This window comes from Cornus florida, unplaced genomic scaffold (assembly GCF_030987335.1).
Source record: "Cornus florida cultivar Cherokee Brave unplaced genomic scaffold, ASM3098733v1 CherokeeBrave_3.0.0_Hap2_Chr03, whole genome shotgun sequence".
NCBI classification, from domain to species: domain Eukaryota; kingdom Viridiplantae; phylum Streptophyta; class Magnoliopsida; order Cornales; family Cornaceae; genus Cornus; species Cornus florida.
The window spans coordinates 13,960,016-13,972,243 of NW_026775573.1; the positions used below are offsets into that span (position 1 = coordinate 13,960,016).

The 12,228-nt window shown below is 34.4% G+C and overlaps 1 protein-coding gene across 1 annotated transcript; it reads right to left on the minus strand.

The window, feature by feature from the left end:
* Positions 1 to 88: 88 nt before the first annotated feature.
* On the minus strand, positions 89 to 940 carry LOC132301130 (L10-interacting MYB domain-containing protein-like). Its single transcript, XM_059798409.1, has 2 exons — positions 803 to 940; positions 89 to 703 (listed from the first exon to the last, which is right to left on the minus strand). The coding sequence occupies exons 1-2, from the start codon at positions 938 to 940 to the stop codon at positions 89 to 91; spliced, it is 753 nt and encodes a 250-aa protein (XP_059654392.1).
* Between the last annotated feature and the right edge of the window lie 11,288 nt (positions 941 to 12,228).

Consider the following 12,228-nt stretch of genomic DNA (forward strand, 5'->3'; position numbering starts at 1 on the left):
TCTAAAAAAAAAAAAAAAATTAATGATAAAAATTGCATAATGGTAATTTTGAAACTTAATAATAATTTTTTTAAAAAAAAATAAAAAACTATGGATGGGATGTCTTAGAAGCCATGTGTCGGTTTTGAAGCCAACTAAGGCGTAACTCATGCTCTCCGAGTGCCACAAATAGCTCTCGTAGTTCTTTTTGTAAGAACAAAGTGTCGCAACCAAACATGTAAAGTTCTCCTCCTTTTGGTATTTCTGTCATTTGGTTCAACAAGTCTATACACTCCTTGATTGTGTTACTTCCGCCAGCACGGTTATAATTTGTTGCCCTTGATTCAACTGCATTGCATATTCTCTCAAGCATGTTGTTCATATTAGTTGCTGGAGTCACTTTTCGACGTTTCTCAGGTGGCGGAATGAAATCCTCTGATTTTTTACGTGTACCATCATTCTCCCTAACACCACCAGTTTCTTGATTATTATCATATTCCCTATGTTCTTCTTCATTATGAAATATAGTATCTACGTCCATCTCTTCTTGAGTATCCTGTGTATCTTGCTCAATTCGACAAGGTCCAGCATTATCTTCTGGTAAAGTTCCTTGTGAAGGTCCATAAGCCGAATTACCTGTTGCTATCCGATCTTTAAATAGAGCTGTTAATTGGTAAGAGTGTTCAATTCCCTTCTCACGAAACTTAGCTGCATCTGGATTGACCTGTTAACAAAATAATTTTTATCATAACATATAATTACAAAATAATGCATGCGTATTCATATAATTAAAAAAGAAAAAGAAAAAAGAAAAGGTATATACTTGCAAGTAATTAGCCCACCAATCGTCACTAGCCACGACTGTATCTTTTTCATAATCCCATCCAAGCCCAGTCTCTTCCCTTTTCAGCTTATACCATATCTTCCATTCACTCTTTGTACTATCCCAATGATTTTTCATCTGTTTTTTGTCATATTTTTTTCCAGTTCTCCTTTGAAAGTTTTGCAGTACATAATTCCATCCTTCCTTACTAAGGACAGTCCTTTTTTATTTCCCTTTAACATTTGATCATAACATAATTGTACAAAAATACTATGCAACTCATTATTCCAAGTTGTTTTTCCCTTTTTTTCACTCTTTTGACTTTGCATTGATAACCCACATGTTTCATTATTTGCCATCTATAACATAATATAACAAATTAGCTTGGACAATCAAAATGCATGGTACAACATGCATGTTTGTGAGCAAGTTAGGCACAGTAATAAGCTACAAACATGTAATGCATGATACATTTATAAATACATAGATGAATACATATAAATAAAAAGAATTAAAGTTACCCCCATTTCCTATGTCCTCATTATAAGAGCTCATTTCATACCATAAAATTAATAATCTATAAAGAATTAAAATAACCTCAACTTCAGAGTACAGAGAAAACAACAAAAAATGACATAGTACAGAGAAAACCATTTAGGAAAAAAAAGACATAGTACAGAGAAAACAACAAAAAATGAACAGAATGAATCCCATCCTTTAGCTAGAAGAAAGTAGATCACAACGTGATAGCATTCCCAAACTATCCATGACATCACAAAGAGATTGAACCAAAACCAGGTCTCACGGCCCTCACAAGACACTTACCCATAGAGGAAGTGAACTCACAAGGCATCAAAAACCACAAAGAAAGAAAACAGAGCATCAGCATCTATCAAAAAAATAAATAAAGTTTGTCACACTATCAAGTTTTTTTTTTTTTTTTTTCTTTTTCAGACACACTATCAAGTTTGACAAATCAGTTAAATTGCAACAAATTACAAAAACAGAGACACATATCAATTATTATTATTATTATTATTTTGATAAATAGAGACATGTACCAAATTCTACAACTTTGAAATTAGAAAAACCAGTGCTATAGATCAATATATAAACACCTTGACAAAAATCCAATGATGATAACTAGTAAGAAAGAGGAGATAATATGTGATAATACACCTTCACAACATCAAATTGACGAAAAGTTCATGTCTCGAATATAGAAGGAAAATAACATATTCAACAATAATGAGAATGATTTTGCAGAAGAAATGAATTGTTCTATGATGCACTTAAAAAATCATGTCTAACCTGAGTTCGAGTTTTGCAACTTATGAATCGTGCAGAGAATTTGCAGAAATTGAAAGAGCTACTAAAGATTGAAAGGGAGAAAGATAATATATATAGTAGTAGTATTTAGAGAATTGCAAATTTTGTTAATAGGAATGTTAGTCCTAAATTTTCTCTCGGAAAATTTTTTGCCCGCCTATTCCAAACGAAATTTTTTTGTATGAATTTTTTTTGCCTGCGGATTTTTTTAGCCTCCATACGAAATTTTTTGTAGGAATTTTTTTGCCCACGTATTCCATAGGAATTTTTTTTCTGCGTATTCATAGGAATTTTAAAACTTTCTATAGGAGACGAAACATACCAAAACTCTTCATTGGTCAAAGAAATTCTAGAGATTGATAGAGGTGAACTTACAGTGATTCGATAATGGATTCTAGGACAGTGTGTGATACCCCTCGATTCTAGAGCCACGGGTGATCAAGTCCGAGCACAGATCCAAGGGATACCAACTGTGAATATGTAAACAAGTAAGAATAAAAACTGATTTAAGAATAAAATAATAATTCGCTGAAAGAAATCTAAAATGGAAATCCTCAAACCTTAAATAATAAATTAATATAATTAAAATCTGTACAACTCGAGAATCCACCTAGTGGACCCTTAATCCCAAAACCTTAAATAAATTTACAGAATTAAAAATCAAAAACCAATATGTAAGCGAAAGAGTGAGTATCTGTATCTGCATCAACACGATCAAGCTCTAAGCCTGGTACTGACGAACACCTGAAAAATAAGAGTGGGTCAGGCTCACATGCAAGTTCCATACTACTACAATCCATACATAAACCCGATACGCAGATACATCCTAGATAGCTCGGTAATAGCTAAAATAGTCCATATAGATATAAATACACACTATAGGACGCTCACTAGTCCAATAGCCCTATCTCAGCCTGAGTAGAGATACCATGCAAATCGCACATATTGTGGTCATGTGTATCTAGACCTATAAGGGAACACCATCTATGTCCAGTTATCCATCCTAGGCATTATACGTACCCTAACCATGGTCCTGAGACTCAAGCTCATACCATGGCACCATAATGATATGTATATAAAGTCCGTATACTCTTAATACAAAATATCATCTATCTTTTATAGTGGTCTGATATAAGTATAACAATCCATCTAGAAACCAAAGTAGGTCATTCAACTCATAATTGATATGACACAAATATGAGTGGAACTGAACCTTTATGGTAAATTCACACCTCAATCCAGAATAGGTAGGTAATAGTGTTTGAACTAATCCATACCTAGTATGCCACCGTCCCATACCGGTGCATACCATCCTCCATCCAATATAGTTGACAAATTAATAATAAATATACATCAACCATACTCCAAAATAAACATAAATATGGTCTATTATATGTATGACCAAATTATGCATCCAGTATATGATTATAATTATAAAACTTCAATTTAAATTGTTAAAGCATTGATAGACAATTTAAACCATCCATATCCATCCAATTGACAAAACAGAAATTTCAATAGTTCATCAATTAACACCCACACCATGGTATAATGACTATCAGAAATACGAGCTGAGTACATTATACTAGACATCCCTAACCATACTCTCATACTAGTTCATTTAAATTATTAAAACAAAGACTAGTAATGAAAATCCTCCTTAATCCCTGACGGCATGAAAATTATCGTTTCATTACATGACATCCTTTTTAATCCTCCATGTTAAAACCTGTGCTTGGCATAATATGTCAACTAAGAAGTCTCACAACACATTATATACAACCCCAATGGTATTTTATACTTACCAAAATAAACTGGTTAAAACAAACCGGCAAATAAAACTCCTCCACTCCTGACAGCATGCAATAATGTATTTAAATTACATGACGTCCACAACCACAACCCAACCAACCCTTATGGAACTTAAATATATCACAAATATCTTTGATACAACATCCGTAAAATATCTTTCAATTCAGTCCATTCAATTGGCTAACCAAACTAGAAATTTAAGACTTTCTCCTTCCTGGACAACATGCACATTAATCTTTTTCTTTAAAAATTCAAGATGTCCATTTATATTAACACACTAGCATATACTAACTATTTCATGGTTTTAATAGGTTAATTTTAAACATCTTAAACCCCACGCCACTTTCCATTAATTTCATTTAAGCCCCTGAAATCAGAAAAACCACAAAAACCCACGTACTGGGCATTTAGAAAATTGGAGCCGCCTCCAATTTTAAGTTGAGCCGGCTTTAATTTTAAGTTGAGCCGCCTCAACTCTTTGTGGAGCCGGATCCACTTCAATGGAGCCGCCTCCATTGAAGTGTGGAGCCGCCTCCACTTCCCCAGCCTCCGTTTTTCACTCTCTGCTTCCTCTGTTCTTCGTCTTCGCTTCCGGCGAAAATTCCAACTGTCTGTTCTAAGTTTCTTAAGAATTTTTAAGGTTCAATTTAAGCCCAAATACTCCTAGAAACTTCTCTAATTCCATTATGAATTAATTGACAAAAATCTAAACTGAAAACAAAAACAGTTTATGTTTCTCTGTCTTCCTTGATTCCGGTAAAGTTCCATCATCTATTCCAAAAGTTTTCTTAAAGTTCCTAAGGTGCAAGATAAGTCCCAACAGTCCTAGAAACTCCTTACATTCCTTTATGAATTAATTTACCAGAGTTTAAAACATAATCCAAATAGTTTATGCAAAGAAAGCAAACCTCAGTTATTTATACGTTAATCAGTTTACAGTCCCGCAAATATGCATCAAACACCAGTTTTAAAATTTTAATTAATTCTTGGAGACTATATAGAATGCACAGAACACAAGTTTACAGGAAGGAGATAGAATGAAACTTGCCTTCGAGATTTTTGAATTAAAAATCTCTACACCGTCTTCCTAGATTTTCCGGCGATCACGCACTGTTCTAACTTCTCTGTTTCCTCCTTGGTTCCTCACACGAACAACACTCCTCCTATCCTTCCTTGGTTCAACCCACAGTCCATGGCTGAAATCCCATTTGGTGGTTCTCTCAGTCCCAAACTCCCCTTTGTTTTTCCCTCAAACATCATTACATGCCTCTGTATCTCTCTATCTCACAATACGTGAATATGGTTTGGTTTTTTCCTCACCCTAGCAAACGTAAAAGATTATATATATAGGCACTTACTAAGACCTAATTTTTTTAATTCCCAGCTAACTATAAGTCGGCGACCTAATTATACAAAAACAATAAAACCCTACGACACAAACAATTTATAAAAGTTACCAAATATAATCTACCAAAGACACGTCAATTAAAACCAATAAATCAAAGAAATAAATTTAATCATAATTAAACAATTAAATAAAACTAACCAACAAATAATTACAATTAACCAATTAAATAAAACAAATACATAATAACAATTAACCAATTAAATTAAAATAAATTCCCACTAAATCAACTAAGCAAATAAACCACATAAGTCACATAATTAAATCAAAATGCTATAAAAACAAAATTAAATTCCCTTTTTATCCTTTTGAAAACTAGGGGTATTACACAGTGGCAAATTGGGAATGGAGAATTTGATGAAAAATACTATGATTAGGAGTGTAGCAACACTCAAATTCATCTTCAAAATCCTAAATAATATTCTCTAGCAGAAATCCAAACACTTGTGGGATGAGTAACTATGCGGAACTCCGGCGAGAATGTACGCTTCATGCGAATTTTCTTTTTCCTGTTAGTTCGTCATCTCCCCTAGCAGACATAGATTCCTCTCGTAATAAAATTGAGAACGAAGGTTAATTTGGAAAAAAAATTATAATTTATAAGGTCAAAATTGTAACAACAATATTTATCACTTAAAACCCTCCTTGCTTCCCGAGAAGTGATTTGAGAAGCCTCATTTTGTTGCTTCGGTAGAATGGACTTTTGAAGAGTTGGGCTTTATAAGGAAGCCAATTTAAAAATATTTACCAAACACTCAATTTTTTTGTGAATTCCTTCCTGGACTTAAAAGCCCATTTTGAAGCCTCCAGAAGCCACGCCAAACACAGCCCAAATAATACACACAATTGCTTCAGATAAATGTGTCTTGTTCAAATTTTCCAAATCAGATAGTGTATTCATTTTAATACGTACAATTTTTCTTGGTCTGGATATTATATATATATATATATATATATATATATATATATATCAATAATTTTTCTATTACTAAAGGTTTTTTATTTTTTATTTTTTATTTTATTTTTATTTTTTTCAACTTACAAAGTTAAGATTTTATGTACATATTCTTATTTATTTTTTTATATTAAGAATTTTATTTTTTTAAAAAAAACTAATTTTGTTTAGCATTGTTGTAATCCAGTGAATTATGTCCTCGATATGGTTTGGAAGCGGAGTCGGGTGTGCATATTTTTTTTCGGTGTCCATTTACGATCCAGAAATCTCTCCTATTCGGCTGGATTTTATTGATGTTAATGTATCTTCATTTGCAAGCTGGTGGAAGAGCTTTGTGTCCCCAGTGGTGCCTAAGGAAGTTCTTGTTAAACAAATGGGATTTGCTTCTTTTTGTGTTTGGGCTTTATGGAAGGAACGTAATTCTTTTTATTTTGATCATAGGCAACAGACTCCTTGGTAAGTGGCATCTTTAGCTTGTTCTCGATTCTCTGAATTTTTTGATGCCCACCAAAGAAGAGAAAGATTAGAGGTGACTATCCCACATATAATGCCTGACAAGATCTGGAAGCCCCCGCTGACAGGATGGATAAAGTGCAATGTTGATGCTTGGTTTTGTGCGTAATCACAGATAGGGGGCGGTGGTGTGGTGTTTAGGGATTCAGAGGGTTCTATCACTCATGAAGTCACTCTAAAGCATTTTCCTTTGGCCTCAGCTACTGTAGCTGAGGCCTATTGTCTTCGGAGGGCATTTTGGTGGGCTCAACACTTACGGTGTCAAAGTCTTTGGGTGGAATGTGATGCTAAGATGATGATTGATGCTGTTTGTGGGGTGAAATCTCCTCCATTTGAACTTTCAACATTAATTTTTGATGTCAAAGAAGCTTTGAGTTGGTTCAAGGAGTTGAATATTTCTCATGTTAGGAGAGAAGGGAATATTGTGGTTCATAAGATTGCCAACCTTTCAAAACGTCTAAATTAGGATGATATTGTGTTAGAGTGTGTTCCTGCTCATATTGTACAACTTGCCCAGGCTGATTATGTGTTCAGCTGTAATTCTTATATGTTTGTTAGGAAAAAAAAAAACTAACTAGAATGATAGAACCTACTCCATAGCCACTCACACATGCAAAAATTTTGAACTCTGTTGTAATTTAGATGGGGTAAGTGCAAAAAATACCCCTGAAATATACCTTTCATAGTATTTTTACCTTTATCTAAAAAGATGTGCAAAAAACACTCCTATTCTTTTTAATTTGTGCAAAAACACTCCTCAATTAATATAATACCTATTTTACCCTTTTACTCTTCCAAAAATACCCCTACCAAACCTTACGCCCCAAAACTGCAGCCCCATCTCTTGCATCACCGCCTCAGCTGCCACACACAATCCTCCAACCTCCAACCCCCTCTCTCCACCCACCACCTCAACCTCCGCCCTCCTCTCTCTCCACCCATCCCACAACCCCCACTCACCATTAGATACACAACCTACCAAAATTACACAACTCAAACCTCCCATCATCGTCTTCAAGGTTGAACAGATAGCCCATGGTGGTGGTGATGAGTAATGGTGGTCGTGGTTGGGAGAGTTGGTAAGAGGTGGAACAATTCGATGACGTCAATGGTGCAAGAGACCAAGAATCGATGTCTTTTTGGGATCTATCGATAGATTTGATGAGGGAAAGGTCGAGAAAGGTTGAGTCGTCGTCATCGTCATCGTCCTCAGCGGTGGCGGCTCATTCTTCTGCGGTGAGGAGCAGACAGAATCGGAGCTCCTGCTTGCCAGAGCGCTGATGTTGAATCTGGATCTGGCAGACTGGATGTGGAGAGCCTTTTTGCCAGACGGATCGGATCTAGACCACGAGGCAGCGAATCTGTTCGGTGGTGGAAGATCGAGATCAACTGATATCGTCAGTTTGAAGTTTCCGGCGCCGGTTATGTTCGTCGGAGGTTTCGATTTGTTGCAAGACAAGCAGAGAAGATACTACGACGGTTTGAAAAAGTGCGGGACAGAAGTGAATTCGTGGAGTATCCAAATGGGATCACTGGTTTCTATAGATTTCCGGATTTGCCTGAAATTGCTTTGCTAATTAGGGAAGTGAAGGATTTTATTCAAAAGCAATCAGCATCGTAATAAAATACTCTTTCTATTTTTTCTGGTAATTAGAATGAAATAATCTTTGTAAGAAAGAAGCTTGTGAAAATCCCAAATTTGTTGAATTTGCCGATTAGAAATCTGGGTTCTTGATTACAGTAGGTTGAATTGGGTTGTCATCTTCTCTTCCGGCAAGTTGTGGGTTTTTTTAGCTACCCTTTTTAGTCATTTCACAATATATTTATTATATATGTATTATTAAATGTGTAGCTAAGGGCATTTTAGTCATAAATGTGTGAGTATGACTTATTTGCACAAATGTCATAGTTTAGGAGTGTTTTTTGCACATGAGGGATACAATATGCACTATAAGCATACCATGGGGGTGTTTTCTGTACTTCACCCTAATTTAGATCAATTGTTCCGTCGTTTTAAGAGAGAAATGAATAATGTGTCATTTTTTACAATGAAAATAAAATTAAAATTAAAATTAAACAAAATAATAATAATAATAAATCAATGGCCTAGTCGTTCTGTCATGTTAATGGTTTTCCAAAATTCTTTTCTCAACGTTATTGTGATACCCCTCGATTCTAGAGTCACGAGTGATCAAGTCCGAGCACAGATCCGAGGGATATCAGACAATTAATATGTAATCAAGTAAGAATAAAACTGAATTAAGAATAAAATAATAATGCGCTGAAAGAAACTAAAATGAAAATTCTCGAACCTTAAATAATAAATTAATAACATTTAAATCCGTCAAATCTGTACAACTCGAGAATCCATCTAGTGGATCCCTAATAATTCCAACTGATAAAACATTTACAGAATCAAAATTCAAAACCAAAATAAGAAAGAATATCCGATATAGTCGGAAGAGTGAGTGACTGTATCTGCATCACCACGATCAAACCCTAAGCCTGGTACTCACGAACACCTGAAAAATAGGAGTGGGTCAGGCCCACATGTAAGTTCCAATCTACTATAATCCGTACATAAACCCGATACGCAGATACATCCTAGATAGCTCGGCAATATCTACAATAGTCCATATATATATATACACACTATATGATGCTCACTAGCTTATAACATAGACCTACCAGGGAACATTAGCTATATCTAGCTACTCAACTTTTGCAATATACGCACCCTAACCGTGATCAGGAGACTCAAGCTCGTATCACGGTACCATAAATATATATATAAATTCCTTCCTAAATGTAGAAAGATAAAACAAACATCCGTTATGTCGTTCAACTGTTTTAGTTGACAGGACATGTATCCATGTAGGAGTTAACTATTTTAGTTAATCCATTCCGTATGTATGAAGGGGTAGGACTTAGCTTTTTGATCTAATCCATCCCTAATATGTCACCGTCCCATACCGGTGCATATAATGCAAATGATCCTTGAATGATGCAACATTTTAAGCAGTTCATTAAATCATATCCACGTAATCCAAATAGTTGATATACTTAATTTAAACAGTTCATCAACTAGCAATCCAGAATCCATCCACGTAACTAATCAAGACAAGATTTAATAGTTCACCAAGTTAAAATCCAGCATCCATTTATGTAATTGACAGAAATATATATATAGTTATTTCTTCAATTAATTCCAGGCCAACATCCAATTAAATTAACAGAACCCAAATATTAGTTCAAAAATTTAAGTCCAAACTATAACCCAAGTAATTGTAGAATAGTGCTTAATATCACAGCAATTACTATCCAAGCTAAAATCCATATATCGCAGAAAAAGAATTTGTATTTCATTAATTAATATCCAAGGTATGCATAGATCAACCATGATATATAAATGATCCTAGCATGCTACCATAATAAAATTTATAAAGATATATATACTCCGTTAAACTGCTGAAATTAAACTGGGCAATTAAACCCATTCCTTCCATTAACAGCCTGCACCGTTGAACTTTCCTACGGTTAAATCCATGAATATAAAAACATTAATTTATCAAGTGTGGCTCCAATATAGCCCAATATCATGTTTAAAGTCCATGCTACCATCCGTTAAAATTTTAAAACAAGACTTAGCAACTTAGTCCTTCCGATCCGTTAGCAGCGTACAAAGTCGCTTATTTTTACATTGTTTATTCCATTTGCCCTATGAACCAAATCATACACTTAGATGGTTCAACATCCCTTGAAATTACTTTTAGAATTTTCATTCCAGTCCCTGAAACCATTTAAAATCCCAAACATGGCCCAAAAGTGCCCAGACAGATTCCAGAACGCACCCAAACAAGACCCAACCAAAGGAGCCTGCTCTAAAAATCAAGAGCAGGCTCTTTTTACCTTAGAGCCGGCTCCCTAACCCCTTGGAGCCGGCTCTATGAAGGGGAGAGCCGGCTCCCACCTTCTGGAGCCGCCTCTCTCCTCCTTTGAGCCTTCTCCTCTGCTCTAACTTCTTTTCTGCTTCGTCCGGTTACCTTCTGTGTTTCCGGCGACGTCCAATATCCTATTCCAGACTTCTTAAGATTATTAGAGGTCAATTAAAGTTCTTAAACCCCTAGAGACTCCTTTTATTCCAGTGTGTACCGATTGACAAAGAACTTAAACTACACACAACAGTTTATGCAAGAAAAACCAAATTCAGTTTAACTAAGCATACGAACAGTTTAAAGTCTGAAACATATATCAACAATTCGTTTTAAAGTTTTCAGTGTTAAATTGTAGTCCAAACCATCCTAGAAACTCCTTACGAATAAATTTACAGAAGTTTAAAACCATACTCAACACAGTTTTATGCAAGAACCAAATTTCAATGATCTAAACCATAAACAGATTACAGTCTGATACATTATGCGTCAATCATGAATTTTTTTTTAAAAGTTTAATTAGTCCCTGGAGACTATAAAGAATGCACAGAACACAAGTTTACAGGAAGGAGAGAAGGAAACTTGCCTCTAGGTTTCAATTTGAAACCTTCAACCTTCGTCTGCAAATTCCGGCAAACCTAATACATTCCCTTCCTCCTTTGGTCACTGCCCCCTTTTCCTTTGTTTTGCCTTCTCAAAACTAATACGTGCATAGGGTTTTTTAACCCTAGCAGACTTATTTCGTTTAATAAATATAGGCCTTCATTCTATATTTAACCTACTTTTAATTTCGACTAATTTACAAGTCGGCTAAATACTCCCCATAAAAGAAAACCCTAACCCTAATCTATATCCACGACCATTTAAAAAAAATTAAATAAACAATTGACAAATAAATTATATAAACTAACCAACAATACACGTCAATTAAATCATACAAATAAAATAATGAAATTAAATCACACACAAACAATTCAACTATTAAATTAAATACACATAAATAGTAATTAAGCAATTAAGCAAATACACATAAAATAAATTCCCCAAATAAAACAATCAATTCAAACAATTAAGTCATATAATCAAATAAAAATGAAATAAAAACCAAAATGCAAAATTAAATTCTCATTTTGTCCTTTTGAAAACTAGGGGTATTACAGTTATCATCTTCCAAATTAGTTGATTCATACATTAAACTTTTGTTGATTAGGTGGAAAAGATTAAACCTTACATGAATTGGCATTGTTAGAAAATATTACACATGTGACTGGATTAAAATTGTGAATCAGTAAATAAAAAGAATTCGAAGAGTTAGGGAATTTTTCAACTTCGACATTCTCTTCCGTAGAAATATAATTCGAGATTCAAATTTTAATTTTCTTTTTTGAAAATTAAGACATATGAAAATAAGGGGCTTCTACATGTAAAAGTTGTGAAAAATGTGGACTAGTTAGTAGGTGGGGATGAATTCTAGTAATTT

Excerpts from the sequence above, each read along its gene's own strand:
- LOC132301130 (XM_059798409.1), bottom strand. The coding sequence starts at position 940 with ATGAAAAATCATTGGGATAGTACAAAGAGTGAATGGAAGATATGGTAT. Across the intron at positions 704-802 it reads GGTGGGCTAATTACTTGCAA|GTCAATCCAGATGCAGCTAA; the intron begins GTATATACCTTT and ends TTTTGTTAACAG.